The sequence below is a fragment of the Falco cherrug genome, chromosome 1 (genome assembly GCF_023634085.1).
Source record: "Falco cherrug isolate bFalChe1 chromosome 1, bFalChe1.pri, whole genome shotgun sequence".
Taxonomy (NCBI): domain Eukaryota; kingdom Metazoa; phylum Chordata; class Aves; order Falconiformes; family Falconidae; genus Falco; species Falco cherrug.
Genome location: NC_073697.1, coordinates 69,829,571 through 69,847,766, shown reverse-complemented (window position 1 = coordinate 69,847,766; position 18,196 = coordinate 69,829,571). Strand labels below are relative to the sequence as shown.

The 18,196-nt window shown below is 39.1% G+C and overlaps 1 protein-coding gene across 1 annotated transcript in view; it reads right to left on the bottom strand.

Moving 5' to 3' along the window:
* Nucleotides 1-1,800: 1,800 nt before the first annotated feature.
* The window catches only part of PPA2 (inorganic pyrophosphatase 2), a 36,378-nt gene continuing 19,982 nt past the window's right edge, over nucleotides 1,801-18,196 (bottom strand). Inside the window, 5 exon segments of the mRNA XM_055698973.1 lie at nucleotides 1,801-1,983; nucleotides 3,032-3,071; nucleotides 8,100-8,169; nucleotides 9,691-9,776; nucleotides 11,606-11,733. Of these exon segments, the coding sequence (XP_055554948.1) occupies nucleotides 1,955-1,983; nucleotides 3,032-3,071; nucleotides 8,100-8,169; nucleotides 9,691-9,776; nucleotides 11,606-11,733 (353 nt within the window). The 3' untranslated portion in view covers nucleotides 1,801-1,954.

Genomic DNA, 18,196 nt, shown 5'->3' with positions numbered 1-18,196 from the left:
GTACTATTTGTTGTCGTCTTGCACAGCATCTAATCCGATCTCAAAATTTATTACTCCTCCTTAATTCCTAACCACGTGCCATCAATACAGTTTTAAACCAAAAATACTAAAATTATTTGAAGCAAGAACGAAGTAACTTCTGACCTAGTCTTGGCATGTTCAGCATAGATACACATGTAAACAATATTTGGTTTTCATATGTGTACAGCTTTTCATTCTGTCTCTCAAAAAGATAAGGACAGCAGTGACCACTGTATAGGGAAGATAACTCGATTTTACACAGTTTGCTTCATTGCCCAGCTGCCCCTAAGCACTTTACAAAACAGTAAGGCCTCCTAGATGTACCACCACATGGGCAAATACAGCAGCTGTTCTGTGCTCTGCTACAGCTCACCTCTAACCAGAGAAATCCGAGAGGCTACACATGAACACAAGACACTACAGAAACACTTTATTTTTAAAAAAGGCCATTATATCTGTAAGTATAATGCTGCATGTTCTTTGAATTCTAAAATCTCAAATAAAGCATGGTAAATCAGCACTTTGAGTGTACATTGGATGTAACATATCGCTTGACTAAAAAAAAAAAAAAAAGTAGTCCACAATATCTGAGGTTTATATTGCATTTCTCATACCACTCCTAAACTCTGTATAAAACTCTATGCAGATGGGAGAACTCCATCTACTCCCAAGTGCCGAGGCCCTAATGGAGATCTCCAAAGTGACTGGTGCTTATACACTAGAGAATATCCTAGCAGAAGGTCTCTAAACCAGGAAAATCAACTCCTAAAATCAAAGAACCATTCCCACAGGCAAAAGCTTTCTTATTAATAACTTTACTACGGAAAAATTAGTCCTCTATTGCAAGCCACAGACTAACTTTTCCAGTTCTTTGTATCTTCCATTTCCATCATGCGTCAGCAATACTAACATATTGTTTCCGTCATCATACAAAGCAGACAACTCTCACCTTTGTTCTCAGTAACAAGCTGGATAAAGCTATCAGTCTGTATCATCATTTCATCTCTTTCTACTTAACAGCTAGCTTTTTTTGGTTTGTTTTTAATGAACACCACGGGTACAGACAGGCCAGATATAAACCTGCAGTAGAAAAAGTGGTAGATATTTTTACCCTGAAAACACAAAGCTCAGTTCTATACATTTTATTAATGTTGATTCACTGAATGAGGAGCTATCAAAAGCCTTCAGGCATACACAACTCTAAAAATGGAAGCTTTCCATAAGGAAAGACCTTCCTGTGTGACGAAACACACAGGTTATCAAAACAGGACGTAGTAGAGAGAGCACACATGCATCCTCACTTCAATTGTTATGACACTAGCCCTTCCTAGTTGAATTACTCTTTGGAATGAAGTTGTATTTGGTTGGGTTTTCCTAAGGCAAGTATGGTCTGCTCATAACTTTACAAAGCACGCAGAAACAACTGGGCACAAAAGTGTATACAAGTCAGGGAAAGGCACCCAGTCATGTATTAAAGAACATGGTAAACTGTTAGGCCTATTACATAAAGTTTATTGTCCACCTGAAACGGATTACAGTCAGGCTGGCCAGACAAGCCCTAAGATGTAAATTTACGCAGTCTTCTATGCACCTGATGACTGGATTATTCCCATATCTAGAGAACAAGGTTGAAAACACCCTGTCTCCTACCTCATTTGATACTAAACTTCATGAGTGGGTAAGATCAATTCTGCAGTTCTGAGACTCAGAAACAAACAAGCAAGCCCTCCTCTTCCCTCTGCTCCACACTGTACAAAGACAGACATAGAAAGGAAACACTCATTTTTTAATATCAATGTTTATTTACATGATAGAAGGTTTACACAAGTTGAAGAGTTGTTTCAAGAGGAACCCAACAATTAGTGCTTTTGCCTGTCTTCAAAAAAGGGATGCCTTTAAGATTTGATGATGCAGCTTCAGAACACTTTGACGATCACTTGGGAAAAAAGTGCCAGGAATCAACTAAAACATAAAATACACATAAAGAATGACATTCGTTCTACACAACTGGCCGTACACAAACACTTGAAAAACAACATCCTGCTCTCTCAGCTGTCTCTTCTCCCACAACAGTACTTCTGGGTGAGGTCTACTCTCAGCCTGTGCAAAGCATGGCCTCAGACTAGTACCCGCTCACTTTAACAGTTTGGCTGAAACCACCCTGCAACAAGTTACAACACTGATGTGACCCTCCCTGGAAAACATCAAAGATCAGACAGATTATGTTCAGTTGTCTGTCAGAGGTCTGAGATTGTAATGCTTCAGTAAATAAATGCTATTTATTGGCATACCCTATAAGGGCAAACGGAATGCAGCTTGCTTTCCCATGACATGGACTACACAGATGTTACTTTGCAAACAATCTGGAACTTGACTCGTGACTAAGTTTCTCTTAGTGTTTCCATTAACTCACTCCATCTCAAAAAGCACGTATGTCTTCCCTATAGTTCCTGCCAGTAGAAATATCTTAAGTTTTAACAAAAACGAGCATGTAGGATTCATTCTTATTTCTTGAAGAAAAACATGAAGTTTTTTCAAGTTAACAAAACATATAACAGTGAAAAGAGAATTTTGTCCTTAGAACTTACATCTGAAAAGTAAATATGGTCAATTCTAGGAAAAGGAGCTGTTTACATGATTAGTTAGCTACTGTGAGGAATGACAAAAACTAAGGCAAAGGAACCTTTCTGCTTTAAAAAGGATAAATATAATGCACTTGCTCTCCTCAGTTCCTCACTTCCTCAGTTCCTCTTCAGTGACAGAAAAGTTTAGTCTTATCTTTTTATGTGGGCTATACTTTAACTCGCACTCAAAAGTAATCTCCCACAAACCACCCATGAATTTCTGTTCATGTTCTGTTTAACAGGGGACAGGCATTAGAAGTCTGACAGAATATAACAAATATCATTCTCATGTGCATTAAAACCACCTTTTTTAACAAGACAATTTTTATGTCGATTTTTAAAGCAAATTATTAGAGAAATTGTATGGCATTTGGGGAAAAAGGTACCTTCTGGGGAAACAGACTCTCCATTCACATGCATGGGTGCCTAAAAAGAAGAAAAAGAAAAAAACAAGAAAAAAGCAAACCAATGTATCAGTATTTGGTTGAAGTTTCAGAGGTAACACCCAAACTCAAAGCTATTTTACTGCTGCAGTCAAGAGGTATTAAACACAAACAGAACTTACTGTTGCCCCCACAGGACAACGTTCTACCTTACAGACTCCCTGCCCACTCCCCCCAACTACTGTACAAATTGCCCATAAATGACAAAACACACACACTAATGAGTGACACATTAACACCTTACCTAAAGGGGAATCTCCTACCATATCATTTTGATGAGAACAGGATTTGCTGTTTACATACTAAAGAGTGAAAATGCCTTTCCAATTACATTACTATACAAGTTTCGGCATAAGGTATGCATGTGATTATACGCACACACACACTTTACATTATATATATGCAAACATTTATAAATAAACATATGATTATACTCTTACAATTATATTTTGACAGAGTAGGATTCAGTTCTGTGTGAAGTGACAAACTGTTTTTAAAATGTAGGTCTGACATTTCAAAGCTGAATACACCAGGATTTAATTGCAGTATTACACAGTATGCCTTGTCCTGTAACTTAAAGGACAAAACTAAAGCCAGTTTTAACACTGGCTCGATGAAACATGCCTCGCGATGAGGATGCTAGTTACTTGCGTAAGAACAATCCTCCAGCGCCCTTCTGACAAGTTTTCCAAATGACCTAACTGATGGGAAAGAAGCAAAGAGCATCTCAGCAGAGGTAATCCTGCAACACTCACCTGCACACACAAATCAAGTGCAAAACCAGGGTGGATGCTGGCTTTTGCCATGACACAACCACTTACCCCAGCAGATAACCCCACAAGTAATCACTGAGGTGAACGCAAAAAAGAAGCCACCTCCAAGGCAGCATTTACAGGTGTTTGAAACTTCAGGAGAACAAAGCTGCACAGTGACCACCCATGTCTTCCACACCAACAGGGTGGCACTTCCTGCCACTGCTTTAACGGCACGTGATGACAATAATGAAAACTTTGCAGTATCCTGGCAGGCAGGCAGGCAGACCCAGAAACCGCGGAGCCAGGTTTAGCACAGTGCAGCTCTCGGACCGAGCCCCATTGGTGTGAAATTCCCTCGCGAGCCTGCCTGCCTCTGAGCACGCAGAGGGCTCAATCCACTGAGAGTGGGTCAAAACCCATGAGGAGGAAAAAGAAAACCAATATCCTTTTTCTCACTTTACCCAGGATAATCACCTGCACAAGGAGATTAAGCGACTGATCTGAAGGGATGTGGCAGTATGACAAACATAATCCAGGTCTTCCAGGCCTTACCACCAGACCATCACCTATCTTTCCAGCAAATCCAAAGCTTTATCCCACAAGGTAGGGAGAACCAGTCGTCACCATGTACAAGCAGGTGCCTGCCACTTCAGGGATAATTGCTTCGGAAGTTTAAGGTAAGGACTCGGTACCTTCCCACCACAAACAGATCACAACCTCATCCCACTGAACCAGGAGTCTTTTCGTTACACAACCCTTTCCATCTAGAACACAGTTTAAAAACCAAACAAAATAATTTAAAACAAAGCAAAATCCCAGACTAAAAACCCAATCAATCTTTTGTTTCACAACTGGCTACTGAACAGAAAATTCAGCCTCTAATAAGTCCCAAATGGAAATGCCCTCACAGAACATGTAGGGAGAAAGGCAATTTGCAGACTTTTCTTGCTTATATTATCTCTATATTATATTAATTATAATTATATAATTATCTGAATTACTCAAAACACATCATTAGATATACAGATGCAAATTTTGTTGGGAGGTTTTTTTAAATTATATGGAAGAGCCAAGTGTTTTCCCCTGCAAGACACTGTTCTGCATTTTATCAGATGAGACATCATCTAGCAAAGCTTTCCTAGTTCACTTTCCAGTATTATAAAGGGAAAAATTATGTGATAAGTCTGAGAACCACTGCTCTACTAACTATATATAGATTTTCTTGGAGATTTTCCAATTTGCAAAGTCCTCAGTAGCTTCTTCACAGAGCAAGTGAGCAAGCAGTTCTCAAGGATTAATGTTAAACAATAGTTTGGCTGTCCTGGTCAGTTTTACAGATGACAACACTTAAAACCCTGAAATAAATAGTACACCTTGGCACTAACACATTCAGCTACAAAGCTCTGCTCCTCCTGGCTTCAGTTTCCAACATACACTAACAGTGGAGCCGAGAGAGATATCAAACCATTTGCAAAGGCTGGAGAACCCTAGAAATTTTCACCACCTAGTGTTAAAACTCAACTAGGTTTGTAGTTGCAGGGGGCTGGTGTAATTCTGGCTGGTTCAAATGTTCCATATGTGTTCCCATATGCACATATTATCTTTTATCTCTTTGGGATTGTCGGGACATGGCAACTTGACCAGCTATAGAATCATTCCTAGTCTGCCACCAATACAGATGACAGTACACGTGCCCACCATGTAGAAGTGAACTCAGTGGAGTATAAATTCCCCCAACGGAGACAAGACATTCTAGTCCTGTATCTGTAAAATAATGAAAGGTCAAACAACAGCACAATAAATCTACTGAAATCAACAGGACTATCTTGGGAATTACCCAATCAAAATCTGTATGAAATTTTGATTAGTACACAACTTGGGAAGCATTTGGTAGGATTTGTTTGTTTTCCTTTTGTTTCTTATAGGTCTCTCGCTCACCATAAAAATTGTTTCATAGCAGTACCGAGTTTTCCTTTGGTGGGGTTTTTTGGGGGTATTTTTTTGGTTGAGGTTTGTGGTTTTGGTGTTTGTTTGGTGGGTTTTTTTATAACAACTCGATATACCTGCTTGAAGGCAATTATCACCCAGTCAAAAATTCCATATTTGAGTCTGACCCAGGAGACAGAATTGTAGGGTACCAGCTCTCACTGCACAAGTAGCTCAGAAATTTTGCAGTCGCTGAAATACATTTCTCATTGTTCTTGCACACAAAATCCCTACCTCAGCTTTCATTCTTCTGTTTTCAATCCAGAAATTAATAGATGGACATAAATTAGAAGAAAATGTATCTACTTTCAGTTTATAAAAACAAAAAACACAAAAAAACCACCCAGACAGACACAGGCAACTTTCATTTAAAATTACCACCAGCCATTAAGATTCTGTAGCCAACACTCATGTACTTTCACTTCAGGTGTTCATCTCTTTCAAACTAATAACCAAAGCAGGCAGTGTAGCATACTAGACAAAAAGATACGTGCTTAAAACATGCAGGTCAACCTCCCTGCTTATATTTAGAGTGTCCACCATTCATATTTCAAGAGCATTTTACTTTTTTTATTTATCATAGATTGGTAATTGCACGCAGTATGAACAGTATTTAAAAGAGTATTGCCTCTTCTCCCTGCCCAAAAAGCACCAAGCAGTAGTACCCTACAAAGACACAATTAAAATACTTTGAACTGAAAAAGAATGATGGAAAGGACAACTTCCCCAAACCAGTATCACTTAAAAGCCAGAAAGTGATAATACCTGATAAGAATGCAAGTGCTCAAAATAAAAAAAAAATAAAGTTTGATACAATATATTTTATGAACTTGTTTTTACTAACCTCCACCCCAAAACCCAGGAAGTTTTATTTGTTATTAAAAGGAAAAATAATGGATACTGCTGATTTAAACAGATAATTATTTACCCTACATGCTTCAAAGTAGAAACAGAAAGCAAAAGGAAATACTCCTTTGCAGGTTTGCCATTATCCAAATACATCTGAACTTCAAATTTTAATTGCATTTAAACACTTAGTAAAAGTTACTGTAAATTTGAAAACATAGAGGAGGTAAATATATGCTTTATAGCTGTGAGTGACATGCCTAAAAACATATCTGAATTCCAGAATGAGTTTTTCTTTCATTTAAAACTTACATTCCAATTAATAAACATTTATAAGGCCAACCATAAAGACACTTTTGAAGAAGTCCTGAAAGCAAGAGACCTGAATAGGAAAACCAGTTAGGTTTGACACTTTATGACTTAAACTAAGTTTTCTTTGCAACTGACAAGTTTTACTTCCTTGTGACAAAACACCACCAAGGACAACACATTCTTACTAGAAATGCTGTTGGAATGTTACCTGCACAGACAGTGGATGGCATCCTGAACTTGCATAATTCCTGTGACTACTGGGGCAAAACACTGGCTGCCCAGACAGCCACGCACATGTGCAAAATACCTGCCACACTCATTTGGTCACGAGCACAGTCTCAATCATGGCATATGTTAAAAATAAAACCAAGAATAATAATAATAATTAAAAAAAAAGAGTAATACTTGGGGGTTCTTTTCTCCATGTAATTTCTGGTAACTTTGCTTCATTTCTGGCATCCAAACTAGCAAATTTTAAAATGGAAGAAATTCTCCTCCACTAGCATTTGCACATGAAAGCATCAGACCTGCAGGACATTTTTCTTGCCTGAACAGGAAACCTGCATGTTTTCATTTTATGTTAATTTTCAGAATATGACAGGCATTCTTTAAGAAACATTCAAAAAAGCATCCCCCTCTCTTACAGCAATGCATTTAATTATGCAAGTAGACAAACAAAGGATCCCTTTAGTGATTAGGGACTACAGTCAGCTAGTCAATGAGTTCTAACACTGGGTGGTAACTCATGGCAACAGGGGAGACAGAGAAGACAGCAGGCTAGATACAAATAGCAGTCCATCTTGCTATTTAGGATCAGAAGAAACAGCACTGCAGAGGGAGAAAAAAAGACAAAACAAAAAACCCCCACCAGAACAGCAATGAACCTGCCAGAAAGCACAATTGGACCACTGCAATGAAAGGTTTGTATTATAATGCTTACATTTCCCCCACAACCTTTGTGCTCTTCCTTTTACTTTATGCCTAAAATTTTTATTTAAGGACCATTTCAGTTTAGCTACTTTCTTTCAGTTTTGGAGCTCTTAATCTTCTTTTCCTATTAATCACTTAAAAAAAAAAAGCAGGGGGAGAAAAAAAGTACAGATTATCCTTACCGACTGCACAATCATTCGGGCATCCTCTTCGCTGCAACAAAACGGACTGCCATTCACCAGAACATTTGTGCTGAAAAACAAAATTAAATACACATTTTATCAATCAGTGGAAAAGAGACACACACACACACTATTGAGTACCTATGGAAAAAAACACCTTCACATATAGAGCTCAGAAATGTGTATCTGCAAGAAATGAGGAAGTAAAAAACATAAAAGTAACCAGTAATGCTGGAAGAGAGCAGGGGCGTGGAGGGGTGTTCTTTGTTTCTTTGGATTTGAGGGGGGGTTTAGGCTCTATGTTCTATACGAATACAAGCAGTGCTCACACTCAGAGCTTTTGGCAGCTCACTTGGGTGCAGTTCAGGGGACCACAGTTAAACTAAATCCCCCCACAAAGTCAATAGAGATAAACTGGCACTTCCTGAGGGAATTGAAAAAACACCTAGATGGCTACCACAAACAGCGTGACTATCCCCCTGTCTCTTGTGCCTTGAAGGACAGGCAGATTCTGTGGCAGATCACCCCTGGTTTGCAGTAACCTGCCTGCAGTATGTAGCAAGGAGGAAGAAAAAACACAAGTCAAAACTCTGCTCCTACATAAAGCAGCAGACACCTGTACTGCTTCCAGAGAGCAAATTCTGGGACCAAGTACTTTGCAGAGATCTTTCCCTATAAATATCCTTTCACACCAAAAGTGAATTTGGTCATGAGTTTTGAAAGTCCTAAAGAGTAAACAGCAACAAGTTCAATTCCTCAAAGTAAGACTGCAATTTTAATTATTTTTTAATTTCGCCAACATGAACCTCAAAGCACTTCTGAAATAATCAAGACCAAAATTTTAATATTATCCTACCGTATTTCTATCATGCTAAAACAGAACTACCAACCTGGCCAACTGCTACGGTGTTCAAACAGCTCCAAGAAAAAGAAAGTCACTTTTTCCCAATAAAGTAGAAGACAACAGCAACTATCTGAGCACACCTTTCCCCACAGCCTTTGCCCTCTGGTTTCAGCTAACGGTAGGCAATCTACTGTTCTTGGAAAGCACCAGGCGAAGATACCTGCCTACTTTTCAGGACCTCTGATGCCAGAATTGCCAATGCAAACCAGTCCAGAGAGCTTAATAAAAGTCCATTTTAATTTAGATCAGGCCAAAGGCTAATAAAAAACAGTAATTTGGCTCTCTCATTCCAGACAACAACTAAAAAATATGGAATGCTAAGCTGCTAAAGAATTTTGCAGCACAGCAATGCAGCACTGAAGGATGGAATAAACAGTGACAAGAGGATTTACACGGAATACCAAGATTCTCCCAAAATGATACTGAACACACACTCTGGGGCCATTTTCCTAAAGTTAATCTATATCACTTTTATATGATCAGTATGTTTTTGGAACCACTTACCAGTAAGTCATTATCATACAAGGTGCAATTAGTCAATCATAGTCTATTATCAATTATCAAAACCATGAGTATTTCTGTCATCTCAAAGTAAAAATTCTAAGCAGCTCATGCACAGCTGCCACATGTAGAATACCACCAGCACTAGCAAAAGACAAAGAAGAAAAGACATGACTGGACACTTACCACTTAATAGTACCTCCCTCAGCTTTCTTATGAAGCAAAGCTTTCCAGTGTTCATGGGTGGATTTAATAATTTCAACAGCAAAATCCTAGTTTACATCAAGGAAAAGTTTTATGCATTAAAATGCTATTAAACAGAAAAAAAGTCACAGAACTAGTTTAGTAAAACATACTTTTCATCTGTTTTTTTTAAAGGGCCCTCCTTCAAGGCCTCATTCAATTTCTGTAAAATATAACACCCTTTTTATGAAAAGAAACAAACTTCACTATCTGTCAAATACAGTGGCAACACATTCAGGACTTTCCCTTGGTCCACAGCCAGAAAACATGAAGGCTGCACAAATAAATCAGCACTAGATGCTAAGCAGACACCTACAGTTGTAGAAAACTGTACCAGGTCCTAAATGGGACAAAGTGTCAGCTACGACTCCTCTGTCACACATACACATCAAGGTCAGAGTTAAGGTTTCCCCTCTAGTGGCAAAATTTGCATTTACTTCATTAATTGCCCAATCATATACTTAAGCATTTGCAACAACGTAACATGTCAGCTGCTTAACAGTTTTTGTTTGTTTTAAACAAAAGTAATATTGGGGGCATGGTAGGGATGAGAAAGTTTTTTAAAAAAATAAAGTAAAATAAGCCCTCCCTGTCCAGATGATGGTATCTAGACTGGCTTGCAAAAAGCTGCCAACAGAACATGCACACTTCCTAAGAAGGAGAGACTTGGCAAAATGCCACTGGAACATTGTGAACTTCACCAGAGCTGCTGGAGCATAGCCAACAGCTGCCGCCCCACATTCTGGGTCTCTAGAAATGTTGGAGAATTATTCAAGTGCTCCACACCAGCTATCCTGGGGCATTTAGTGCCTCAAGCCTGAACTCCAATGGCCTGACAGGGATATACCGTTAAACTGTCACTACAGAGTGACACTCTGCATTACAGAGCAGGACAATTTCTAAAAGCAGCTCCTGAGAGAACAGGGGAGAGAGATGAGGTTATCAAGCCTTACAACTCTACACTGGATTGATTTAAAAGACAGTTCTAGTGCAGAGGGGAGCCAGAGCATCTCTTTAACCAGACAAAACATGTAAGTTGCCTGTGCTGGTTAGAAGGCATTTTATAACTTTGACAGCACACAGCAAGGCTGAACTAGCTGACACACGGGCATCATTCAACAGGAACCTGTGACACTTTTGCCAAAAATAGTCTACAGAGTGTGCAATACATGATTTGCAAGTCACTTTTACTCAAATCACACCCAATTTCCTCTGGAAAAATCCAGGTATTTTCTTCAGTGAGGTCTATTCCCAGGTCCACTCTCCTTTCAAACCCTGGCCATTTTTACCGTAGGTAGTTGAAAACACCATTCATTTTCTAAAAAAAGAGAAAATATTTTTTCAGCCTTCAAGCCAAAACCAGTTCAAATGTTTTCACATAGAACTACCAGGAAGAAGTACACCTTGAGCAAATACCAAATATGAAAAAATCTGCAACCCATTGTCTGCCTTAAATGGCATGGCCTTAAAAAAATTGTCAGGAAAATTTATCAAATCAGGACTGAAAAAATACCTGAAAAGACTATTTGTTCATTCCTCTGACAGTAAGAATGAAAATGCTGTGAAAAAAAACTACAAATGCACAGATAAGTGTGTAAGTCTCATCAGGATTAGGACTGAATGTTTTGGTTTTGTTTGGCTTTTTACTGACTTCCGTTAATAAACTATGCATTTTCCCTGAATAAAATGGAAGGCAGCAAAGATTATTTATTCCTAGCCTAATAAATCTTTTTCAAAGATCCCTCCTATAAAAATTCTTTTTGTTAAAACCTCATCCTTTACAATTCCAAAAAGTCTATGATGTATTAAAGAGGCTACATGACAGAATGATGCATCTTTAGTTTTGGATTATCTTCACCTTGTCTTTAAATTCTCCATTAAAAGCAAACTGATTTTCCGGTTTACCATCAGGGACTTTATATAATCTGAACCAGTCAACTGTAGCCTCAAGATAACCTGGCTTGTGCTTCTTAACATCGTCAATATCTGTAAATTAAAAAGAAAAAAAAAAAAGGAAAAAAAAAAGAACTGGTCATTTTTACTCACAGTTTTTGTAACATTCATTTTTTAAAGTCTCATAAAGGATCTGCAAACTATTTGATTTCACTGAGCACTTTCAAAGTCATCGCGGAACTTCACTTCATTACATCAGGTGCCCATAGTTGATATCTTACGCTTTCACAACCACGCTGAACAGGTAAGCCAGTTGCCTCCTGCCCTTCGTTAATGAAGGCCCAAAGGGACAATGATTAAAAGGACCATACTTCTGACAGGAGAGGAAGAAAATTCTGTATTTATAGGCTTTCATCTCAATACGTATCTCTTGCAATACTTAAGATTATTCAGTGAGGTAATTGTTTTCCCCAGCAACTGCAGGGACTAAAAGCATTTTTTGATAATGAAAGAATAGCTAGTAAAAACAATTTCAACATATGGATTTTTAAACCAGCACCTCAAAACAAAATACAGGCTTGACTTCTCAAAATTACGTTAAAGGCATCCCTTTGCTCACATTACTTCCAAATTCAGCCCATTAGATACAAGACAGGTATGTGCCAGGAGCACTAAACACTAACTCTACTGATAACCCCGTGATATCTGCATACTCACAGTGATAAGTCAATTCTACCTTTACCTCTATAATCCTACTGTGCAAAGATGGAACGGGACACAAAGAGGAATGCATGCCATTTGCAGGACACCCTTGGGAGGCAGAGATGAACATTGCCACAGTGGGTACAGAGAGATTAAACAGTCACACAGTAATTCTGCTCAAGGGCTATACTACTATAGCAAAGGCGCAGTTCATGATCTTAAATGTTCACTTCTGCTGCGCCTATCAAATTTTACCAGGTTGTCCTGTGAGACTACCATCAGTTCTGTCACTTGCAACAAAGTGGTCCTATCAACCCCTTGGCAAATTAACTCTCTGGCAATATGTTTACATGGAAAAGCCTTCAACACAATTTTAATTGATTTTGATATAATAAAGGAATTTGTCCTTTCTGGAAGCAAAGTACTTTTTGTAGCTGGTGTAATCCTTCGCTTTCCATCTATTTCCCTCCTAATGTCACTTCTAATGGAAATGGGAGCTGACTTTTTATTGCTGTACTTTGCATGCAGTCTTCCAGCTTTTTCGTAACTTCACTTTGCCCACTTCCCATGGTGTTATTCTCTTTTTCTGGTGTTTTCGCAAGTCAGTTGCTGATTTCTCCCTTCTCAATTCCCTCTTGCTCTCTCCCAGTACTGCTTGGTTACTTCATTCTCTTCTGCCATAGATATGCCTCACTAACTGACATCTCCTGGTTGGCAGTGATTCCTAGCAGATACTCTTCTGTCTATCCAGTCCTCTAAACCAGATTTTCAGAGTGCTTAGTCTTCAAAATTGACACCTAGTCCTGTGCTTTCCATCTTTGAGTGCCTAAATGTCTTTTTAAAGATCTAGGCTGTGAACCTGAACGAAGACATTCAAGTATTTCTAAAAAGGACAGTATGAGAAGGGAACAAGCCTTGTGCTACAGACAATGCAATTCTCTGTAGACCACCAAGAGAGATGACACATGGACTGAACTGTGTGACCAAACCTATGTGAGAAGATAAGCCGAGTGTTCATAGGCATCTCATAGATGCCACTCCCAAATTCCACTGGATCACACACTACCCAAGGAATAAAACATAAAACTTTGAAGAACCTTATGTAAATTTTTGCTTCTGCACACACTTAATAGGGCTACGTGTTTATGGACTCAGAAGTAAAACACATTTTGCACTTGGCTGCTGGCCATCTGCCTGTAGAAGATTAGGGAGTTTCATTGGCAGAATCCCAGAAAAAAGCAAGGGCACATAAGGCTATGCTAGAGGCAGGACTTCTAGCTGAATACATGCTTTAAGAGTACAAGAAGTCTTTCACTGGGATGGGTGGGTGAGACCAACCAAGAAGAAAAGATTTAGAAAAGGGTGGGGACTTGGTTGGATGCTTCATTTGGGCACTAATAAAACTGCAGCTCCAATTCAAACTGGTTTCAGGGCTACAGTATATCATCCTGTTCACTCCAAGTGTGGGACCATTCTCCCATCTTGAGCCCTTGTAATCTCCTCCCCTTGAGAGGTTTGAACTCACAAGTTCTAATACTTGTTGGAAGAGACAGTATCTCCTCAGGTCTGTAAAGCAAACTAGGCTGCTGCAGCAACTTCCTTGGCTTCCAGCAGTGAATGAACCCCAGACCTCCATGTCTAGACACTACTTAAATACTTTCTCAGACTGCTGGTCCTTTCTTCTGGTTCCTGTTCCAGCAAATTTCTCTCCTAACTCTGCTTCTCCACTCCTCCTACTTGGTTATTTGTCTCCTATTCCCATAAAAACCATTCACCAAAAGTGTCTGTCTACAAACTGACACTTGGGCCCCTCCCCACCTGTTGTTCCTTATTTACAGGCCTTGGTTTTATTTCTTTAAAGGACTCAAATATTAGAATAGGCTTTGGGGCAGCCTTTCCTTACCTCCTTAAGACAGGGATGACCACCTTCATGGACAGAATCATGTCTCTGAATTTCACATTCTCTACTGGAAGATACCTTGCCTAGGTACAATGACTACACAGAATCAGGCTACAGCATTGTATGACCCCTAAAGTACTGGCTGCTGTATATTCTCTTTTTGAGGACTTAAGAAGGGGGACAGCGGTTACTTTTATTTCCTTGGTCCTTGCAAGTTACTTTCCTTCATCCCCATGCTTCACTTCACTATTCTTTATTATGAAGGACAGCTACTGGGCACCATATGAAGCTTAAATGGTTGAAAGAAAAAAAAAAAACCCAACCAAAACATCTATATTATAATGCATTGCTTGGGGGCAAGCAGCAGGAAAAACGTGTATGTGTGTGTGCGCAAGAATAAATTGATCCTGTTGCTGTGCAGTCAGCACGAAGCACAAAATATAAGGAAAACAGGAGCTCTCACATCCACAACAGCCATGTCTTCAGTTCCTTACAAGCTGCCATAGAAAAGCTTGAAAGACAGCTTGCCCTCCATTCCGAAATCCAAACAGCATCTTTTGGATATCAGGGGGAGAAGGAGAAAAATATACTCTGAGAACAAAAGACTAAGTAAAGAAAGGTAAAATAATAGATCGTGATAAGCAGTACAGTGATATATGATTTAAACCAAACAAACAACAACAAAAACACACCAAAAACCACTTAAATGTCTTTCCCACAGTAGACACTGTTAAGACACTTCCTTCTGACCCTGACTGCTTACCTTCCCTCACAACTACGTACTCACACTGATGTCAAAAAGGGCTTAGCAAGTATGGGAGTAGCAAGCACGCACCTGGCCTAATGCGGTTTCATTCCCACAAGCAGCTCTTGCAGGTATATTATCAGCAGGTACCCACTGGGCTCTAGGTGGTAACGTCTTTATACTGCCTACATACAACCATAGGTCACATTTTTCTGGGCACCAAAGTTAAGCACCAAGGGTTTAAAAAAAAAAAAAAAAAAAAAAAGATAGCTAATCACATTAAGTGTGCAGTTTAGTCTCAATAAGGAAAAATCTCTGAAGGCTGGCACAAACAACCACTGCTAGCTCTCTTGTCAATAGAGTGAGCCAATGCAAACGCAGATCCCAATTCTATCTGGCTTTGCAAGACAGCAACAAAAGCATTTGTACCAAACTACTGTTTTTAGTACAACAGATGCTGCTTCTTGCAAGCAAAGCTAAAACAACATGCTTGCAGCAAGCTTTCTAAACAAGGTCTCTGGGAAGAGAGGACATATGTTTTTAATAACATCTTATAAACATTTACAGGAAGCAGCAGCAACATTCCATATAAAGGCATTTGGTGTATTTTGTGCAGCCTGGTGTGAGGGGGTAGGAGGGGAGCCTCAGTACAGATAATTAATTTCTTTATATTGAATGCTTACACAAATCCACAACAAAGGTTTTCAGGGCCTCTCTGCTTCTATGCATATAAATACACTCTCATGCAAGGATCTATAAAAATATATGGTACAAAGTATGCCATATGCTTTGTTTTTGCCATTTAGGGTTTGATCACTTAATTCACAAAGCCAATCTCAAGTTGCATGCTGGAAAAGAAGCGTGACAAGATAGCACAGTTAACTATACCAGTGCCAGCAAATGATAGTGCAAGAAAGCCGGCAGACTTCACCAACTGCTGCAGAATACAACCAGTCATCTTTCCAGTAAGCAACAGCAAAAAATGGCTACTGAGATTCCAGGCCAGTAAAACACCTCCAAAATGCCATCCATTATTCATCCAATTTGCTCAGGGAAGGTAAGATGACCTTTTGAGAGCTGGACTTTTCATAAGCTGTTTCAAACACACTTCCTGTTTCAATTGCCAGCGATATTCAAAACCTCTTGTCCAACGTGAAGATGCCATATACATTTAGACCAAACTGCAGCATGGAAGATGCTCATCCTTTCTAAGCCCAACACTGTAAAGCACATCAAGTATGTATGTGAATTTCAATACATTAAATTCTATCCAAATTATGACATAAGCAGACAAGCAGTCCTTCCAGTCCAAGAATTTGTTGCTTCTCACGGCTAGTATTTTACAAAAAAAAAAAAAAAAAAAAAACCACCACAAACAAAAAGCAACAACAGCAGCAAAAACACAGCCAGGCCTATTACACCACCAATATTTAGTGTTTGAGTGTGCAGGGAGCTATTAGGCCATTTCCCACACTTGCTTGATCTGATGTTGCTTTACTGGCCTGCTAATGGCCATCTACTTTGAAACTGCCTGAGCAGAAACACACCACAGTGGTTTTCAGGTTGCCACAAAGACAGATCTCACTGACATAAAGAAACTCTGTCATAGATACTTGCATCTGACATACATCTTGTATTCGGAGTGATATTATCCCCACGCCCACCAGTATTAAGCACTATAATTTCAAACAGATTACCTTCACAAGTCAGTCCAAAAAGACACTAAGCCCTTGCTATTCCCATGGATGACACAGTTCCCAGTCGAACAGGTGCTAAGCACTGCTTATTATTCCTGGGTATTGTCACTATAAACTAGAGTTTCTCATTGCTCTGTGTGAAAGAGAGAGTTCTAGGCAGGGTTTCCAATTTAAACCAGTATTTATCAATAAATGCCTGCAGGACACAGTACAGTGGAGTGCTATGAATAAACAATGAGAACTGTTCAGAAGTTGGGACTGCTCAGTTTTAAGTTCTGTGAAGTCTCAAAAAAAATCAATTGCACTTAGGAGAACGATCACAATCCCAGAAGGAGAATATACAGAGTACCTGGGGTGTGCTTAAAGCAGCAAGAAGAGTTAACACACTGTGCGGGCTCAGGATGGGGTTTGCAAGTAATCACCGCTCTGGTGTCTCGGAATTATCTTTTCCAAATGTTCACTGGGGGCTGTGCACATACTCAGCTGAAAGCAAATGTGATGATTCTCAGTCCAATTCAAAATGTTTAACAAACGATATAAAAATTACTGGGCAGACTTAGAAGGCAACACTTAGTCTCATCTTTCCCTAGGAGGCCACCACCATAACACAGCAGCACGTCAATTACCGAGGGAGATACCAGTTTTATCTGTAGCTGCTATCCCTTTATGCTGAAATAATTAACATATTTGGGAAGGGGGGAAAACAAGTATAAAAGGACATATTGTACTGCCTACTCCAACAGATTTGTTTGTTTTCAGACTGAAGAAGGATTGCTGTTAAACACTGCAAAGCTAGTCATGTTTTGTGAAAGCAGATGGGGGCTTTTTTTCCCCCACTCCTTTTTCTTTTCTTTTGTAAATCCTGGACTGCAACTCCAATCACAAAGAGAAATCATATTAAATTGGATACATATTTCTGTACTTCTCTGAACCTCAGAAGAACAGTTCTCCTCTTGAAGTTTTGCACCTTTCTCTGATAAGAAAGGATGTACACAGGAATCAACTACAGACAATGGTTTATGCATTCCCCCCTGCCTTTTTTCTTTTTTGTTAAAACAAGACTAAAACTCTTACTCCCCTCCCAAACAAACTAAAGCTGTAACACAGCTGACCAATCAGTCATTACCTGAAAAACCAAAACAAAACAGAGGGCTTTCAAATAGAGTTACTTAACCCAGTGACATAAACTGTCCCAATTTTGTCCCTAGTTAGTGAACTCCTTTCAAATTCTCACACCAGCTTTTCTGATAAAACTGTTGCAGAAATTGTTAAGGAAAAAGGGTAAGAGTTAAACAGAACAATGTATAGAAATAAAGTGCTAATTACTTGTCTTTTAACTACTGGCACTTATATTGCATTTTACTGCACATTACAGAGGCTCAAACTGATACTAACATTAACAGCAAACTATTACTATTTCCTTAAGCAGAACTTCTTAATATCTGTCAAAGTAAAGTCATAAACACTATGTAGTAATTAATCTGTTCAATTACTTTAATCAACATCAACCCA